This window comes from Coregonus lavaretus, assembly GCF_964263955.1.
Source record: "Coregonus lavaretus genome assembly, chromosome: 3".
NCBI classification, from domain to species: domain Eukaryota; kingdom Metazoa; phylum Chordata; class Actinopteri; order Salmoniformes; family Salmonidae; genus Coregonus; species Coregonus lavaretus.
In genome coordinates, this window is record NC_139990.1 from 58,341,383 (window position 1) to 58,362,345 (window position 20,963).

The window sequence follows — 20,963 nt, forward strand, 5'->3', positions numbered from 1 at the left end:
GGCCCCGCACTGGGGAGTCCTTCCAGGTGAGTAGGCGCCCCACTCACCCAGAGCTCTCTGTTGCGCACTTCTGTATACCTGTGCGTTTTCCACAGGTAGCACCTCATTCCCAGCATAAGGCGCTGGTAGATTCAGGCGCGGCTGGGAATTTTGTTGATAGGAAATTTTGTTTAGATTTAGGGATTCCCCTTCTTCCTGTTGACGTCCCATTCCCCGTTCATGCCCTAGATAGCCGTCCGCTGGGATCGGGCTTGATCAGGGAGGTCATGGCGCCACTTAGGATGTGTGCGCAGGGGGGTCATCAGGAGATGATCCAGCTATTTCTGATCGACTCGCCTGCTCTGATGGAGTGGTCTGACCAGTGTGTGGGTCGATGTTTAGGCGTTTCCGTAGGGGCTACCTCGGTGGAGAGTCCAAACCAGGTGCCCGCATTGCACGTTCCCCCTGAGTATGGGGATTTGGCTATTGTGTTCAGTAAGTCGAGGGCGACGCAGTTGCCTCCCCATAGGCAGGGAGATTGTGCGATAGACCTCCAGGCAGGAGCTGCGCTCCCACGGAGCCATGTGTATCCTCTGTCTCAGGAGGAGAAGAGAGCTATGGAGACTTACATAGACGAATCTCTGAGACAAGGATACATACGGCCCTCCACTTCCCCTGCGTCCTCGAGTTTCTTTTTTGTGAAGAAAAAGGATGGTGGGTTACGCCCGTGCATTGATTACCGTAGTCTCAATCAGATCACGGTGAAGTACAGTTATCCACTCCCGCTGATTGCGACCATGACGGAGTCATTGCACGGGGCGCGTTTCTTCACTAAATTAGATCTCAGGAGCGCGTACAACTTGGTGCGCATTAGGGGGGGCGATGAATGGAAGACAGCCTTTAGTACCACCTCGGGCCATTACGAGTATCTTGTCATGCCATACGGTTTGATGAACGCTCCTTCAGTTTTCCAATCATTCGTGGATGAGATATTCAGGGACATGCAGGGGCAGGGGGTGGTCGTGTACATAGATGACATTCTCGTGTACTCGTCTACCCGAGTCGAGCATGTGGCTCTGGTGCGCCGAGTGTTGCGGAGGCTGTTGGAGCACGACCTGTATGTCAAGGCAGAGAAGTGTCTGTTTTTCCAGGAGTCGGTCTCCTTTTTGGGTTATCAGTTGTCTGCGTCAGGGGTGAAGATGGAGGTAGACCGGGTGTCAGCCGTGCGTAATTGGCAAACGCCAACCACTGTGAAGGAGGTGCAGCAGTTTTTGGGGTTTGCGAATTACTACCGGAGGTTTATCCGGAGTTTTGGACAGGTGGCAGCTCCCATAACGTCTCTTTTGAAGGGGGGTCCGGTGCGTTTGCAGTGGTCAGCCGAGGCGGACAGGGCGTTTGGGAGGCTGAAGGACCTGTTTACCTCGGCTCTGGTGCTGGCGCATCCGGATCCCTCTTTACCATTTCAGGTAGAGGTGGACGCGTCAGAGGCCGGTATAGGAGCCGTGCTTTCGCAACGGTCCGGCACGCCACCTAAACTCCGCCCCTGTGCTTTTTATTCCAAGAAGCTCAGTCCGGCGGAGCGAAATTATGACGTAGGGGACAGGGAGCTGTTAGCCGTGGTACAGGCCCTAAAGGTGTGGAGGCACTGGCTTGAGGGGGCTCAACACCCTTTCCTCATTTTGACGGACCACCGTAACCTGGAGTACATCCGGGCAGCTAGGAGACTGAACCCTCGCCAGGCGCGGTGGAAAATGTTTTTGACCCGGTTCGTATTTAAGATCACGTACATCCCTGGGTCACAGAACGGTAAGGCAGACGCACTGTCTCGGCGGTATGACACGGAGGAGAGGTCCGTGGAGCCCACTCTCATACTGCCGGAGTCTTGTCTGGTGGCACCGGTAGTGTGGGAGGTCGATGCTGAACTCGAGCGGGCGTTGCGCACCGACCCTAGTCCACCTCAATGCCCGGAGGGTCGGAAGTACGTTCCGCTCGAGGTTCGGGATCGATTGATCTATTGGGCTCACACGTCACCCTCCTCTGGACATCCTGGTATCGGCTGGACAGTGCACTGCCTTAGTGCTAAGTACTGGTGGCCCACGTTGGCGAGGGATGTGAGGGTTTATGTCTCCTCCTGCTCGGTGTGCGCCCAGTGTAAGGCGCCTAGACATCTGCCTAGGGGTAAGTTACTACCCCTGCCCGTTCCACAACGACCATGGTCTCACCTCTCGGTGGATTTCATCACTGACCTTCCTCCCTCACAGGGGAATACTACTATACTGGTCGTTGTGGACCGGTTCTCTAAGGCCTGTCGTTTGCTCCCTATGCCGGGCCTTCCTACTGCCCTACAGACCGCCGAAGCGCTATTCACCCATGTTTTCCGGCACTACGGGGTACCCGAGGATATTGTGTCTGATCGAGGTCCCCAATTTACCTCCAGAGTCTGGAGAGCCTTTATGGAGCGGTTGGGGGTCTCGGTGAGCCTCACCTCGGGTTACCATCCGGAGAGTAATGGGCAGGTGGAACGTGTGAACCAGGATGTGGGTAGGTTTCTTAGATCATACTGCCAGGACCGGCCGGAGGAGTGGGCACGGTACGTTCCCTGGGCAGAAATGGCCCAGAATTCCCTACGCCATTCCTCCACTAACCTACCCCCTTTCCAATGTGTGTTAGGTTACCAGCCGGTTCTGGCACCTTGGCAGCAGAGCCAGATCGAGGCTCCTGCGGTGGATGAGTGGGTGCGGCGCTCGGAGGAGACGTGGAACGCTGCACACGTCCACCTGCAGCGGGCCCTCCGTCGTCAAAAGGCGAGCGCCGATCTCCACCGCAGTGAGGGACCGGTGTACGCACCTGGTGATCGAGTCTGGCTCTCTACCAGAAACCTGCCCCTCCGCCTGCCCTGTCGGAAACTGGGTCGGCGGTTTGTGGGGCCGTTTAAAGTCCTGAGAAGATTGTGTGTTACAGATTACAACTACCTGTTGAGTATAAAAGTATTAACCCCTCGTTCCATGTGTCTCTTCTCAGGCCGGTGGTAGCTGGCCCACTCCAGGAAAATGAGATCAAGGAGACTCCTCCGCCCCCATTGGACATCGAGGGGGCACCGGCGTACTCCGTGCGGTCCATCTTGGATTCGAGACGTCGGATGGGGGGTCTCCAATATCTGGTGGAGTGGGAGGGGTACGGCCCGGAGGAACGGTGCTGGGTGCCGAGGAGAGACATTTTGGACCCGTCTCTCCTGACGGAATTCCATCGTAGTCACCCGACGCGCCCTGCTCCGCGTCCTCCTGGTCGTCCCCGAGGCCGGAGTCGGCGCACGTCTGGAGCCGCGCGTCAAGGGGGGGGGTACTGTCACGGTTTCGGCCGAGGCTGCCTCTCTTCCTTGCTCGGGCAGGCTTCGGCGTTCGTCGTCTCCGGAATACTAGCTGCCACCGTTGTATGTTTCTATGTTCGTTTGGTCTTGTCTGGAATTGTACACCTGTTGTCGTTTAGTGTCATTAGTGTCCTATAAGTTCTCGTTGTGTTTGTCAGGTGTTGTGTGTGATTGTTTCGCTGTCGTGTTTGTGCTCTACAGATTACCGTTTGCTCTTTGTAGCTTTTCTCCTCTGTTAAGGAGAGTATATTCGCACATGTTTAGTGCGCCCTTTTGTTTACGCCTGCGTGCGGAGTTTCTCGCCTCAGGGCTTTTGTCTCGTGTATTAGTTTGTGCCTTCACTAAAGTCTTTTGGACTTATTTTCTGCGTCCTGCACCTGATTCCAACACCACACCCACCTACAGCACCTACTGACAATAATTGGCATATACATTACTCTTACTGAATTTCCACGTGGGCGAGGATATTGGAAATGTAATCAAAGCCTATTGGATGATAACTTGTTTTTAACTAGGACAGAGGAATTTATAACTGATTTTTTCCGACATAACATATGTACAGCAAATCCCCTTATTGTATGGGACACCTTTAAATGTGCCTTTAGAGGCCATGCAATTCAGTACTCATCTCGAAAAACAAAAGCAATTTAGGTCAAAAGAGTCCACACTAACAAAGGAAATAGAAGGTCTAACAGAACAGATAGATAGCAATAAAAACTGTAACATAGAGGCTCAGAATGAATTAGAGGAAAAACAAAAAGAAATGGAGAAACTTATTCAAGAAAGATCAAGTCTAATATATTATAAAAAATAAAGCAAACTGGATGGAATATGGGGGAAAATGCACCAAATTATTTTTTAATCTTCAACATAGAAATGCTACCAAAAGAATTTATTGAAACTGGTTACAAATGACGGAGTCACCCATCATTCACCAAATGATATTTTGAAGGAGGAAACAAAGTACTTTAAGCATTTGTTTTCGTTTCAGTCGCCTCCATCTCCTCCAACTGAAGCAAATTGTAGAGATTTTTTTTCTATTGATAATGTAAAATTAACAGCCATACAGAAAGACTCATGTGAAGGTGAAATTACAGCGGAGGAACTTCTGGATGCAATTAAAGACTTTAAGTCCGGGAAAACTCCAGGGTTGGATGGCATACCAGTCGAGGTATACCAAACCTTTTTTGATATACTCAGAGGACCGTTATTAGCATGTTTTAACCACTCCTATGTAAATGGTAGATTATCAGACACTCAAGAAGAAGGCCTGATTTCATTATTACTGAAACAAGATACAAGTGGAAAATATAAAGATCCAGTCCATTAAAAAAATTGGCGGCCCCTTACACTTCAGTGTTGTGATGCAAAAATTCTAGCAAAATGTATAGCGCATAGAATTAAAAAGGTATTGTCGGACATTATTCATTCTAATCAGACAGGTTTTTTACATGGGCGATACATTGGAGATAATATAAGGCAAGTACTGGAAACAATAGAACACTATGAAAAATCTAGGAAGCCAGGCCTACTATTCATAGCAGACTTCGAAAAGGCATTTGATAAAGTACGACTGGGGTTTATATATAAATGCCTGGAGCATTTCAATTTTGTACAATCTCTTATAAATTGGGTTAAAATCATGTATAGTAACCCTAGGTTTAAAATTGTAAATAATGGCTATTTCTCCTAAAGTTTTAAACTGTCAAGATGAGTGAAACAAGGTTGTCCGCTATCAGCATATCTATTTATTATTGCCATTGAGATGTTAGCTATTAAAATCATATCCAACAATAATATCAAGGAAATCCAGGGCTTAAAAACAAAGGTGTCATTGTACGCTGATGATTCATGTTTTCTTTTAAATCCACAACTTCAATCCCTCCACAGCCTCATAGAGGATCTAGAAACATTTTCTAACCTCTCTGGATTACAACCAAATTATGATAAATGTACTATATTACGTATTGGATCACTAAAAAATAAAAATGTTACATTACCATGTAGTTTACCAATAAAATGGTCTGATGGTGATGTGGATGTACTCGGAATACATATCCCAAATGAAATAAATGATCTCACTCCAAAAAATTTTTATAGAAAGTTAGCAAAAATAGATAAGATCTTGCTACCATGGAAAGGTAAATACCTGTCAATTTGTGGAAAAATCACCCTGATTAACTCTTTAGTATTATCCCAGTTTACCTATTTGCTTATGGTCTTGCCTACGCCTAGCAAACAGTTTTTTAAATTATATGAGAAAAAAATATTCCATTTTATTTGGAACGGCAAGCCAGACAAAATTAAACGGGCCTATTTATATAATGAATATGAATTAGGAGGACAGAAATTATTAAATATTAAAGCATTAGACCTATTACTAAAAGCTTCAGTCATACAAAAATTATACTTAAATCCGAACTGGTTCTCTAGCAAACTAGTAAGATTGTCTCACCCAATGTTCAAGAAGGGACTTTTTCCCTTTATTCAGATTACAACCCCTCACTTTCATGTATTTGAAAAGGAAATCATCTCCCAAATATCACTATTTCTAAAACAAGCCATAGAAAGTTGGTTGCAATTTCAATTTAATCCTCCAGAAATGACATAACAAATATTGCAACAAATATTGTTGTCACGATCGCTGACTGATGAAGACACGGACCAAGGCGCAGCGTGATAAGCGTACATTTTATTTGTACACAACTTACGACAAAACAAACGATACGTGAAGTCCTAGGTTAATAACACAAACCTTAACGAAACAAGATCCCACAATAAACTAGTGAACACAGGCTGCCTAAGTATGGTCCCCAATCAGAGACAACGAGCTACAGCTGTCTCTGATTGGGAACCACCCTGGCCAACATAGAAATAAACGATCTAGAACAAAACCCATAGAAAACTAAACATAACAAGTCCACACCCTGGCTCAACATTTAAGAGTCCCCAGAGCCAGGGCGTGACAATTGTGGTTAAACTCAAATATGCTAATTGATAAAAAACCATTCTTTTTTTAGAAAAAAAAAAAAAAAAAGGTATCATCTTCGTAAATGATATTATCGGTAGGAATGGTGGAGTTATGTCGCACATGCAGCTAACAAAAACATATGGAAATGTCTGCTCTACCCAAAATTACAACCAAATAATTGCAGCATTACCGCAAAAATGGAAGACGAAAGTGGAAGGAGGAAAAAGTAAGGAACTTGTCTGTCGGCCTTGCATTAAAGAACATAATTGGTTATAGAAAATTGTGATAAATAAAAAAGTTTACCAGTTTCATTTAAGGACCAAAAGATTGACAGCCATCCCATATAGATTGCAAAATAGTTGGGAAGAGATTTTTGACGTACCGATTCCATGGCATAGTGTTTATGAACTGACACGCAAAACGACGCCAGATTCAAAACTTAGAATTTTTCAATTTAAATTATTATATAAAATTCTTGCTACCAATAGAATGTTATTTGTATGGAGGATACAATCTTCCCAGCTCTGCAGATTTGGCTGTGAAGAGACAGAATCATTAGATCATTTGTTTTGGTACTGTCCATTTGTAGCTTGTTTCTGGACACAGGTCCAGGAATGGCTGAAGGATTGCAATATTTGCATGGAGCTGACCCTGCAGATAGCACTACTGGGTGATCTGAAAAGTCATAGTCAATCGATCAATAATATAATAATACTTTTAGCAAAGATGTTTATTTTCAATTCACAAACTGTAGAAACAATGAGAATAGAAAGGTTCATAACTTTTGTAAAACATCACAGTACAGTTGAAAAATATATGGCAAATAGAAATCCAATATGGATGGTGTTAAGAGATAGATGGAAGGTGTTGAATGGACCTGAAGGATGGGACTAATAACAACAACTAATAACCACAAGATAACTAGTGTAAGACATGCTGTGTCCATAATAAGTATATAGGTTATATATTGTGAGCTTTTGTGAAAGAGCACAGTTAGAAAGATATGGCATATAGAAGCATACCAGATGGACATCATGAAAATGATCGGAGGAAGTTCAGGAGTAAAAACAAACAAAATATAATTAGTGACTGTGTCCATAAAATGTATATAGTATGTATAAGCATGAAGTAGAGGCCTAAGCATTGTTGTTCACTAGTTTACTCCAATTAGGGAGGGGATGGTGGGGTTGGAAAGTAATAAAGGGAAATATATATATTTTTAAAGGATATATATGTATATATGTATGTATGTGTATATATATATGTGTATGTATGTGTATATGTATGTATATATATATGTATATATATATATATATATGCGAGAAAAAAACGAAAGAAAAAAACATATGGGGGATTGGAAGTGATGCAGACAATTACATTGATGGAAGTTACAATCTATCTGCAATATTAAAGCTGATCTACCTCCTAAAGAAATGTATATAAAAAAAACATATATATATATATATATATATATATATATATATATATATATATATATATATATATATATATATTAAAAATTTGACACAAATTTATAAAAAAAAAAACACATTTTAAAAGCGTAATCTTGGAGCTCAGATTCTGTGTGGTAAACATGACATCTGTCATGGGTTTTCATGCTGCAGTACGACAAAACTACCTATCAAAATATCAAAAGTCTCCTTACCTTAATATCAAAATAAGGTTTTGTGAACAGATCTGTCAGTATATCCAAATGAAAATGTTTTAAAAACACGTAAAGCAGGAAAAGTAAATCAGAGAATCCGCCTAGGAGAGTGTGTCAAGCTGGTGACTGTTGTGATTGTGCAGTCAGTCAGTCAGAGTCTCTCTCTCTCTGTCTATGCATGTGCAGCAGACTAGCCCCCTCTCATCTAGGACTGACTGCTTCTGTATTTACTCTTAGCTGACTTATCTCAGTCTGGCTCTAACCTGGGGAGGGAAGCCTCCTATTGCCATTATGTGGAGAAAATAAATTGGTGTATAGACCAGATCTTCATGTTTTCATACAGCAGGTTCTCATTTTAAACTATAATTTTTGTATTTGAATCACAATCAAGACATCTTCAACTGAGCCGACCAAGCATTTTGGTAACCATAAATATGATCTTCTTTGATCATAGTGACCAATAATCAAACAGATACCCCATCCATTGTTCTTACATCTGACAGATAGCATTGTGAAAAGGTGATAATTGTGTCTACAACTCATTTTTATTTATTTATTTCACCTTTATTTAACCAGGTAAGCTAGTTGAGAACAAGTTCTAATTTACAACTGTGACCTGGCCAAGATAAAGCAAAGCAGTGCGATAAAAACAACAACACAGAGTTACATATGGAATAAACAAAAATGTACAGTCAATAACACAATAGAAAATCTATATACAGTGTGTGCAAATGTAGTAAGTTATGGAGGTAAGGCAATAAATAGGCCATAGTGCAAAATAATTACAATTTAGTATTAACACTGGAGTGATAGATGTGCAGATGATGATGTGCAAATAGAGATACTGGGGTGCAAATGAGCAAAATAAATAACAATGTAAATAACAATATGGGGATGAGGTAGTTAATTACAGATGGGCTGTGTACATGTACAGTGATCGGTAAGCTGCTCTGACAACTGATGCTTAAAGTTAATGAGGGAGATGTGTCTCCAGCTTCAGAGGTTTTTGTAGTTCGTTCCAGTCATTTGCAGCAGAGAACTGGAAGGAATGGCGGCCAAAGGAGGTGTTGGCTTTGGGGATGACCAGTGAGATATACAGTGGGGAAAAAAAGTATTTAGTCAGCCACCAATTGTGCAAGTTCTCCCACTTAAAAAGATGAGGGAGGCCTGTAATTTTCATCATAGGTACACGTCAACTATGACAGACAAATTGAGGAAAAAAAATCCTGAAAATCACATTGTAGGATTTTTAATGAATTTATTTGCAAATTATGGTGGAAAATAAGTATTTGGTCACCTACAAACAAGCAAGATTTCTGGCTCTCACAGACCTGTAACTTCTTCTTTAAGAGGCTCCTCTGTCCTCCACTCGTTACCTGTATTAATGGCACCTGTTTGAACTTGTTATCAGTATAAAAGACACCTGTCCACAACCTCAAACAGTCACACTCCAAACTCCACTATGGCCAAGACCAAAGAGCTGTCAAAGGACACCAGAAACAAAATTGTAGACCTGCACCAGGCTGGGAAGACTGAATCTGCAATAGGTAAGCAGCTTGGTTTGAAGAAATCAACTGTGGGAGCAATTATTAGGAAATAGAAGACATACAAGACCACTGATAATCTCCCTCGATCTGGGGCTCCACGCAAGATCTTACCCTGTGGGGTCAAAATGATCACAAGAACGGTGAGCAAAAATCCCAGAACCACACGGGGGGACCTAGTGAATGACCTGCAGAGAGCTGGGACCAAAGTAACAAAGCCTACCATCAGTAACACACTACGCCGCCAGGGACTCAAATCCTGCAGTGCCAGACGTGTACCCCTGCTTAAGCCAGTACATGTCCAGGCCCGTCTGAAGTTTGCTAGAGTGCATTTGGATGATCCAGAAGAGGATTGGGAGAATGTCATATGGTCAGATGAAACCAAAATATTACTTTTTGGTAAAAACTCAACTCGTCGTGTTTGGAGGACAAAGAATGCTGAGTTGCATCCAAAGAACACCATACCTACTGTGAAGCATGGGGGTGGAAACATCATGCTTTGGGGCTGTTTTTCTGCAAAGGGACCAGGACGACTGATCCGTGTAAAGGAAAGAATGAATGGGGCCATGTATCGTGAGATTTTGAGTGAAAACCTCCTTCCATCAGCAAGGGCATTGAAGATGAAACGTGGCTGGGTCTTTCAGCATGACAATGATCCCAAACACACCGCCCGGGCAACGAAGGAGTGGCTTCGTAAGAAGCATTTCAAGGTCCTGGAGTGGCCTAGCCAGTCTCCAGATCTCAACCCCATAGAAAATCTTTGGAGGGAGTTGAAAGTCCGTGTTGCCCAGCGACAGCCCCAAAACATCACTGCTCTAGAGGAGATCTGCATGGAGGAATGGGCCAAAATACCAGCAACAGTGTGTGAAAACCTTGTGAGGACTTACAGAAAACGTTTGACCTGTGTCATTGCCAACAAAGGGTATATAACAAAGTATTGAGAAACTTTTGTTATTGACCAAATACTTATTTTCCACCATAATTTGCAAATAAATTCATTAAAAATCCTACAATGTGATTCTCTGGAATTTTTTTTCTCATTTTGTCTGTCATAGTTGACGTGTACCTATGATGAAAATTACAGGCCTCTCATCTTTTTAAGTGGGAGAACTTGCACAATTGGTGGCTGACTAAATACTTTTTTCCCCCACTGTACCTGCTGGAGCGCATACTACGGGTGGTTGTTGCTATGGTGACCAATGAGCTAAAATAAGGTGGGGATTTGCCTCATCAACTGTACTGTACATTTCTCAAAGTAAATGACAAGCGTATTGGGTTTGCCAATGATCAGATAGTTCAACCACTGTGGTCCTGGGCCAAGCTACAGTGAAAGGAGGTTGTTGTACCTGGAAGACATCTGGATGAACTCTCCACATTGAACTGAAGGAAACAGTAAGGTAGCAGTTTATGGAAACGGTTCTAAAGCAGCGCTTTCAGTGCTCTTAAGTTCAATCATCCTGAAAATAGACTACATGTCTTACAATGAGAACGTTATGGCTCTAACAGCTCTTAAAGTCATTGGCCAAATAGCTTCCAAGTTTCATAAAGAATTTCCGTTATTCAGGTTTATGAGGTAAGGAAAGGATGACAGAATTAGTGCCAAAGCCGGAGAAAAACTAGGCCTTTTAGTCCTTGACTTTTCCCTTTGGTTGTCATCTTATAGGCCTACCAATCAGTGATGTACCACAATAATGCTATACTGGATGTCTCAAACCCCTTTTCAGAAATCTAACCGTAGCCCCTGCCTTAGATAAGTGTATACCATAGTAAAATGAGAATGCAACACAGCATGTTACTTATGAATCCAAAATAAAAACACATGGTCCGTCTGTCAATGAAATGTGCTTTTAATAGACAAATAAATATCACTTCTGTGTCTTTTTATGCTGCAGTTGGTTAAATGTGAGTTTGAGTCCTCAGAGGACATCCCCCTTTTGGGGAACAGCTTGCCAATAACTGCATCCGGCAGAGCAGACCGGTCTGCTTACATTGGCTTAATTGAAAATACATGACCACCTCTTTTTCCTTTATTGGAAACAACACAGATATAAGACCAAATGTACAAGTCATAAAACTCAACCTTTAAAATAAAGAAATGTCAACTGAACACAGCCCTGTTGTAATAATTCAGGATAATGACAGTTTTCCATACACACTAAACAATAACATACGAGTAACTTGGCGAGATGACTTCTGCTCTTCAATCATGTCAGTTAGATTTCAGGCAGGTGCTTTAAATCTTTGGAATCCTTCCACGCATAGCAACACCTCATACATTTTCTCAGTGCACCCTATCCAAAAGGAAGTTGTTTGTAAAGGCAATCCAACAATGAACAGTGATCATGGGCAGAACAAAGAAACATTTTGAGTCAAGGACACAATCCTCATTAGCCTGTTTTCAGATCTGTGTGTGCTTTAGCCAACTCCTCTGACTGTAATCGTCATGCCATATATGACAACGCACATACAGATCTGGGACCAGGCTAAATCATACTCTCACAAGTACTTGCTTCATAGACTATGGAAACATGTTTCTGGTGGGTGGCCTTTGGACTAGGACTGACAGTAGAGTACATGTACAAGCACAGCTTAGTACAATACAAATATATCCGCTATTACACTCACTACTAGCACCCTCATATTTTAACGCCGTTGCATATCACTTTCCTGCTCGATATTTCAACTGTAGATCAGTGAAAATAAATAACTCCAAATAAACAGTATAATGAATAAACAGTATCACAGTAACAGGTAAGTAAGTAAATGTGTATAGGTTAAATCTTTTGGAAAGAATCAGTAGTATTGGGTCCTGGGTCAAATTATATGTAAAATTCATTAAAATACTGCTAACACCACACACCCAGTGTGACAGTTATCAAATGCCAACTATAAAATGCATAGTGTATTGGAAAGAAAACCAGTAATATTTGTTGTCTCAGGTCTGGTTGGAATGTCCGGTTGCTGTAGTAACAAGTGGGTCCAGTCGGTCAGCAGAACAGCAGCCCAGGTTCTTCATGCTATGTAGGGTGCCCCGTAGGGGGGAGGAGCGTTCTTGGATGGAATAGCCATGGTGTCGTCATATGGGGGTAACAGTACCTAGGAATACAGAATAAAGGGAGAGCAAGAGTTCAGAGTCTTCTAACGTGTGACTGACAACAGACATCAAAGTGCTATTTAACTGTGACATGGTTGAGAATATTGGTTTTTGTCACTGGCAAAGACTACAGGCAGCAATATAGTAGGCTGCATATTGGTGTAATTCCAAACTGCAGTTGGTCAAATATACTCATGAGGATAAAGTGAAAATAGTGTGAGCTCCCGGAAGTGACACTCAACCATGATGGCCATATATAGAGGATGACAGAGGATTCCAAACAGATATGTAATGATTATATAATAGTCTGGATGAGAGAATAGAGCGAGATGAGAGAAGAGGGAGAGGGAGAAAGGGGGGCCATTAATGAATATGGTACAAGTCTTTTGAGAGGCCAAATTTATAGAGGGGGCCATGAATGGATTTGGTCCAAATCTATTGGAGCAGGTCCAGACTGAATCAGTGACACAATGGTGAAACAGAGTGATATTCAGTTTGGATTCCAGGATGTGAATGTGGTTCTCAGACAGCAAGGCAAGTCCACTGCAGACCTATCTGACTGACATGAGTCAAGTTCAGTCAGCCAGTTCCTCTATGTCTTTGATTAGGAAAAGGGAGAACTCTGTCTCATATATTTTCTCTTCAGACTACTACACACTCTCTGGGGAACCAACCAAATACTATCATCGGAAATGGCTGGCCGTGTGTGTGTGTGTGTGTTTGTGTCTCAGATGTATATAACCCATCCTGGTTTTCCTACCGACACAGAGACATACTGTAGGCAACATCTATGATTTAATGCATTTCTGATGGACCACACTGGCAGAGGATACTGCAACATATGGCTAGAGTATGGCGTTTTCATCCTCACACACACAACAGTAAGGCACTGGTTAGGGGCATAACAGCATTACAGTCCAGACTGGAGTCCATGTCATGGTGGACCTTTCTGATCTCAGACCAGTGATTTAACACTACACATTGTGCTTGATGACCTGAAGCTATACATCATAGGGTGGTTTCCTAGACACAGATAAAGTCCAGTCCTGGACTAAAAAGCAATGTGTGTCGGGAAAACCGCCCCTCGGTGGCTCCGCTCAGTTCAGACATACAGACTTTCCTAATATGGAAGGCATCACATCTACAGTAGGATATTCCCATTATTGTCTTACGTCAGATAGCGCGACTCCATCTGCGCTGATCGAGGGCTTAGCGTCGTGTAGGAGTGACGCCACCTGTCGGAAGGCAATATCCCTGATTATAATACCCTGTCAATAATACACAGATGGTTGCAGTCTACCTTTCTCCCTGAAGTGTGCACTCTTCCAATCCCCACTATGGATTTAAAAGGAATGGACTGGTGTAGGAAACTCCTGCTAACTCCCTAATCCACAACTTTTAAATTCAGGAGGGGAGTGAGGGAGTGCACACTTCAGGAGATAAGTAGGGAATCAGAACACACCCGTAGACTGGTGGTTTAAATTCTAAACCATAACTACCAGCCTTAATTGAAAGGCCTACGGATAGCAAGGAAGGCAGCATGTTGTTTTTCTAGCACGTTTGACTAATGATTTTAATGGTTAAAAAGAGAAGTCTCGTCCCTTTATAGCTCAGGTGTTTTACACATCAGGAGCACCAGAAGGGCCTCAGCTTCTCTAGACCAAAACATCACGTCATTCCTCCACATCTGGGGTAGGCAACTATTTTTATTTAACTAGGCAAGTCAATTAAGAACAAATTCTTATTTACAATGACGGCCTACCAAGAGGCAAAAGGCCTCCTGCGGGGATGGGGGCTGGGATTAAAAATAAAAACGTAGGACAGAAACACACATCACGACAAGAGACACCACTACATAAAGAGAGACCTAAGACAACACAACATGGTAGTAACACATGACAACACAGCATGGTAGAAACACAAATTGACAACAACATGGTAGCAACACAACATGGCAGTAGCACAACATGGTAGCAGCACAAACGTGGTACAAAAACTAGATTGCGATTTTTGGTAGGAGGGGATGTCTGGGGGCCGGAACATAATAATAATTTGTACACTGCAAATTGTCCACAACTAAGCCCGAAAAGAGATTGTATCACGTCTTTTTTTTTTCTGTGGGAATACTTGAACAGATTTCATAAATGAAACTAATTTTAGCTGAATTCCTGGTGATAACTTTTGGTTATCCGCCTGTAGCCGACACGTGCTCTACATGTTCAAAACAAACCTTGAGCATCATGAACCATTCATAGTGGCTTGGAATTTAAGGTTTATATTCTGGGAACAAATAAACACCCAATTTACATAAACCTACTTCATCCCTTTTGAATATCAAACTCGTCAATTACAATATTATACAGTGACTTTCTACTGGTGGAACAAAAAGTCCTGATAATGGGATTCTTCTAACTCTCATCGTAGAGGTACACACACTGTTCTGACAACCCCTCACTCTCCTCTCCTACACCTCCCTCGTGACATCCGTTTCCCCCGGGCTAGTTGGATGAGCAGTGTTGCAATGGTCTGATAGTTAAACTAGGTCCTCCCCTCACTAGCGCCATGTTTTCAGGCAGTATTTCTCCCCTCCCCTGGTTCATCAGTGGATAACGTGTTGTAATATCTGCAGCAGAAGCAGAGGATAAGCAGCCAGGTGGCCAAGCTTGGGCTATATGATACCAGTGAGTGAGTGAGAGAGAGCTTTTCATTGAGTTGGCAGCCAATGTACCGTAGCCATATTAATGAGTTTACCAGTGTGGACTGGAGCCCCTTACTACAGCCCAACGTTATACTTCCTTCCTACTCCAACATGATGGCTTTACTGTTGGAATGCGCTCTCCCTCGCAGTCTTGAGAGGAACCTAACCTACGCATAATATGAACCTGATCCATGACCTGGAATAAGTGAATCCTTTTTCCATTGGATGTGAGGTTATGTTTTCTTTGGAAACACACAATAGCATCACACCGAGATAAGATAAATGTTTTATGATTTGTACTTTCTCCAGAATGCAAAGCACAAAGCAGAGGGAGTTTATGAGGAAGAAAGAGAGGGATGGGTAATTATAGAATAGATTAGATATATAGATATATTATGATAGTACAGCACTGGTAAACATCTAGATTGTTTTTAACTCTGCAAGCAAAGGGTTAGAGTGAATAACAGAGACAGTATCTTTTTTTCAGCGTCTCTTTGATTTGGAAATTACAACATATTATTGTAGGAGTAAATGCAATGGCAATATTTGTGGAAAAACATAACTGTCAAAAAGGTGGTTAGCATTCACAGAGGTGGTCTTGTCTGGAGTATTTCCATTTCTTGCAAACCCAACTCACTGAACAGAGGAAATATACTACACTGTATTACACTGTAGTAACTACAGCAGACTGGTAGAAAATAAATAAACAAACCCACCATGTCATAATGTAGGAATGCAAACTTAAGAAATTGTCATCATTTATGTATTGTACAGCAATTGAAATAGATATTTGTATCCTGTGACTTACCGTGGTGTCATTAGTAGTGACGTATATCAAGACTTCTGTGGTGCTTCTTGCGCGCACATACCGGTAGCAGTTCCACACACACGCTATCAGGTACGCCTGAAAAGGGAAAACCATTATCAAAGACATTAAAGAAAATAACTATCAACAGTTGACATTATTTAATGTTCAGTATCTAAGGCTCAATATTAATCTTAATCCAAAAGGGGTACTGTCTAGCTAATTCAGAAAACGTTAAGACTCAATCTCCAGCCCCATGCAGAGGGGTTTCATTCATTCAGAAAATTACAAGACTCAATCTCCAGCCCATTGTAGAAATATATAGTATAGTACAGCTCACTCAGGAGAGTGGCACAAAAACAAGCTTTCATTGTTCCCTGACATCCTAACATCCTCACTCTCAGTGAGCCGTACGGTAGCTTTCTGGGGTTCAGTCCTGTCCAGCCAAACACAACACCATCTGGTAAAGCAGTCGGCTCCTATAAGACAGACTAGGACTGAGCTCAGCTGTATATCCCACTGCACACACCACGTCAATGAATTGACACCTGTCACTTTTACAGGCTCTTCAACAATATTCAGTATAAACTGTAGACCTCCATATGGTATATACTGTCTGTAGACATTCTGTAAGCGATTCCAAGAGAGATTACTCAATGTGTTCAACTCACAGACAATCGTCAATCCTCTGGGGATGATATGCTTGTAGAGGTAGCAACATCTATACAGAACAAGTATCACTCACTGACAGCTGAGCTACACATCAACCCTTACTTTTGGATTGGACCAGAAGTAATAGAAATGAGTCGTCATCCTCATTACTACAGCATTCATACAGTATATTTGGTCTCAGTAAGGTATCTCCACAGTTTTACAGGATGACACAGAGCCTTACTGAAGTCTATCAAAATAAACCACATCTTCTTTCTCGCAATCTGTTTCCCTCCATCTGGATGGTCTTTGTACGACGCAGGAGTTCTGTAGAAGCAGCCTAATAGAACTGGTAGGCCATTTAGAGGGGCTTTTACGATGCCATAAAACAGAGGTGTGTAGTGTGGCGGGACGTTGGCATCATCTGGCAGTTTGTCAGAGCTAATGTGAAAGCTCTCTAACCTGGATGGGCCAAGAGCAACACTGACGAGGGCCCTGCCTCAATGGCTCCCATTATAGTGTTATGAAAACAACAGCCTTGTGAAACGGCTCCTGCCAGACATTTGAACCGCTGCAGGACCCTCTGTCTGTCCCCAAGGGTTTCTGCCATAAAAATAACCTGAATAATTCCCCCAGATGAGCACCATTTTCCTCTCTCACACAGCATAAGCACTGTTTTGTCACTCACATACATTAAGTAACGAAAATTACACAATGTGTTAGGAATTTGTGGTAGGGAAATCTGTGTGTGTGTGTCAGTTCAGTAGCAGTTACCTTGAAGGTGAGGATGCATCCGATGAAGAGGAGCACGATGAAGACCAGGCACACGTTGCTCATGGCCATGATATCCTCTTTGTAGGGGAAGTTCTCAGGCTGTGAGGGTGACACCAGACAGTCAGACAGACAAAAGGAGCTGCAGTGAGATTGGGGGTAAAGAGTGTGGAGGGTGCGGGGAGTGTGGAGATATTGGCTACCTCCAAAATGGCACCCAATTCCTTATATGGTGCACTATCTAGTGCATTATACAGGCAATAGAGTTGTCATTTCAGGCACTTTATTAGAATAGGAGTTGGACTTTGGAGTCCTTCTTACCAGCTGTTGGAGGTAATCTTGTATGGTGTTGGGGTAGACCACAATACTAACAGCCACCAGGGTGTTCAGTGCACAGTCAAAGACTTGGTAGCAGAAGAATGGGATGATCCAAGCAGCATGTTGCTGAAACAGGAAAACCAGTTTTATGTTAGCCATGAGGGAATAGCATCTGAAGAGCTGCAGCTGCAGGAAAGGTTAATATATCTATCTATCTGGAAAAAACAGAGATTCAAACAAAACGTTCTGACCAATGCATTAAATGTAAATCAATGTGTTTCTGGTGGGAGGTTTGGTGAACTTACTCCAGTGGGACCCAGCCATTCAAGACCATGTCTGTAAATCTTCATTTGAATGTTTTTTTTAAACTACATTTGGACAATAAAGTTTAAACTACATTTGGACAATCCTCTTAGTGTCTTTATTTGTATTCATTCTTATGAGAGCAGACATAGTATACCAGTACAAGCAACAGCAGAAAGCTATTGATATGTGACGTTTGCTTACCTTATATGCACCGTAGGTCGCCATTCCAGAAATTAGTATCATCAGCAACGAGATCGCTGAAGCAATACACATGTCTGGAATAGAAGGGAAATCATACTGTATTACAAGGTCTGCATTAAAATAAATTAATAACTGTCGCAAATGATGAGAAAAATCACAGTTGTCCTTGGGTGGTGATTGAATTAATCTCACAGTAATTTATAAACTTATAATAAGCTCAGTTCATTCCTAGTTTGACACTGACTATGTGAAAATGACCCAACTTGCTCTGTGCAGATGTGACCTGATCTTGATACTTCATGATACCATGACATTGAGTAGATTTCACAGAAAACAAAAATACTATGTCACCGACTGTCAGCGTCACAGTAATCCTGTCCATCTGTGCACAGCCCAGAGAACACAGTAGTCTGCTCCGACAGAACAGAACAGAAGCCAGTCTACTTTAGTTCTGTAACTAGCCTGAACTGAATCACTGCCTGCCTCGTAGAAATGTGCCATTCCACCTATCATGGCACATTGATTTGAACAGGGATGGCCGTTCTAGTAATTATATTTCTATGGCCTGCCTAATACAGGGCCAGCTGGACCAATGGCAAAAGGGATCACAGGACGGCTTAATCTGACCTGAACTGGGTCAACTCAGTCAGTTTCAAATCAGACAGTACTGTACCGACAGCCAGTGGCGGACATGTCAATTTGGCCAGCATATGCTGCTAAGGTTAATTTACAACCTGGGCAAGACCTAGCTGATTTAGCAAGTTTGTGAAAATACACAACACAGCTGGACATTAGACATGCGTGCCCACGGACTGAGAGATTTGATTAACTTTACTGTGAAGTGAGAGAAATGCTGACTATTGGCTGCTTTCAATAATATAACGTGATTTATAAAACCAGAAGTTTTGGCATTGATATATAATGCCATAGTAGTTTCCATCACTCTCATCACATACACAACAGACTCAGAGAGGAGTTGGCTAGAGCACAAACAGACTGGCCCGTCAGGCTACTTTGGAGGCGTGGGCAGGTCTATGCAACGTCGCACACATTTATCCCAGACATAAAGCTGTAGGCTACTTACTGGCGTCATCCATGTCATCTAAGTCGTTAGCCAGCTCAGCGCTGGTCAGATGGTACTGGTCAGGATCACCCAGGGCCGTGACGAGGATGAGCAACACCACCGCATTGATCAGCTAAAGGACATTTAAGACATAAGGACCATATGGACATTTAAACTCAAACAAGATAGGAATACGATACACATTAATAGATCAACATTAGGGAAACGTTCACAACAACAAGAGGCTCCACAAGCAGTTGATCACATTAATCAGCTAAACACATAAAGACATAAGGACCAGTCAGACTGACAGGAGGACACAGATAAACAATAATAGCTCAGCCTTTATAAAAGGAATGACTTGTTCACCCAAATTACGCAATTACTTTATTATAAGAGTCCTTACTTAGGAACTATTTGGCTGTTTTCCAGGTAAGGAAGCAGTAACTCTATAATTTGAGTGAACCACCTCTTTAACTCAGCAATGTAGGCTGACATTCAATTTAATGTCAAAATGTCACCATGATGGAAAGACTCCACAAGCAGAGGATAGAGGTGGTGTTTTAACTTTGAATGAACAATACATATGCCTAGGCCCTATGTGCATAATGGAAAATTAATTATTATCATAGCCTAAAGGCTTCTACCTGACACAAGACCTGTAACCTGTCCTGAAGGGCTGAGTGTACTGAAAAATTCATGAACGTTTTTTCCAATGGCGTTAGGTTAAGTTAACCCCTTCTTGGACACCTTAGCAGAATAATTTGTACATCTACAATTAACAAAACAATCCAATAAATAAAATGTTATCACTTGCAGCCAATCACAATGAGAGACTACTTTCTGCTGGATAAACATGATCATTTAACATGGAAAAACGTACTACAAATAATAACATACCGTTTTTGTTGGTTGTTGAGCCTATCTAAATAGTGTTGTGTATAATAGCGACTATGAATGCTCACCATATACCAAACCCCCAGGATAACTGTGCCTGTGCGGACATGACAGCACAGGCAGCATCTGGTGGAATGCCATCGGTCCCACGGGGAAATCATATTTTACAATGAAAGGATGAGGAGGCACTTCACAGATGTCTATATCTATCGGTTTATGATAAACAATCCAAATAGATCGACGTGAATTTCTTCTCCAGCGCACGTTGTCGTTGATTAGGCTACCTTTGAACTGTCAGCAATTAGTGATAACAGCTTCACCGCGGCTCTAGTGATCAACTCAAGCACTTAGCAAACATTGGACCATGTGACCTGAGCTGGATACGCTCAAGAGAGCCAGTGATGTAACTAGTTGTTTCGAGAATAATGTTCCCATCATCCCTCACCAAAGCCGGGAAATGTAAATAGTTACACTGTAGCTGCCTGCTATGTTTATTGGGATATGTTGAATAAGAATATTCACACATCACAATAGTGCCTTTATGATCTTTATGGTAGAAATTCACACAAAGGGCATATTTGAATCTATTGCAATTGGAACATTGACAATAAAGACCGAGGTAAAGGACAAGT

At 42.4% G+C, this 20,963-nt stretch overlaps 1 protein-coding gene across 2 annotated transcripts; it reads right to left on the reverse strand.

Annotated features, from left to right (window-relative positions):
- Window positions 1–12,539: 12,539 nt before the first annotated feature.
- On the reverse strand, window positions 12,540–20,492 carry LOC311110176 (lysosomal-associated transmembrane protein 4B-like; the record flags this gene model as incomplete). 2 transcript variants are annotated; one of them, XM_084152979.1, is made up of 8 exons in its annotated part: window positions 12,540–12,623; window positions 13,794–13,856; window positions 16,128–16,223; window positions 17,550–17,648; window positions 17,868–17,990; window positions 18,372–18,445; window positions 19,456–19,567; window positions 20,400–20,492. In XM_084152979.1, 8 exons carry the CDS (start codon window positions 20,490–20,492, stop codon window positions 12,540–12,542), a joined length of 744 nt encoding a protein of 247 aa, XP_084009105.1. The 2 variants fall into 2 exon arrangements, with proteins under 2 accessions (XP_084009105.1, XP_084009106.1); XM_084152980.1 differs by lacking the exon at window positions 13,794–13,856.
- Between the last annotated feature and the right edge of the window lie 471 nt (window positions 20,493–20,963).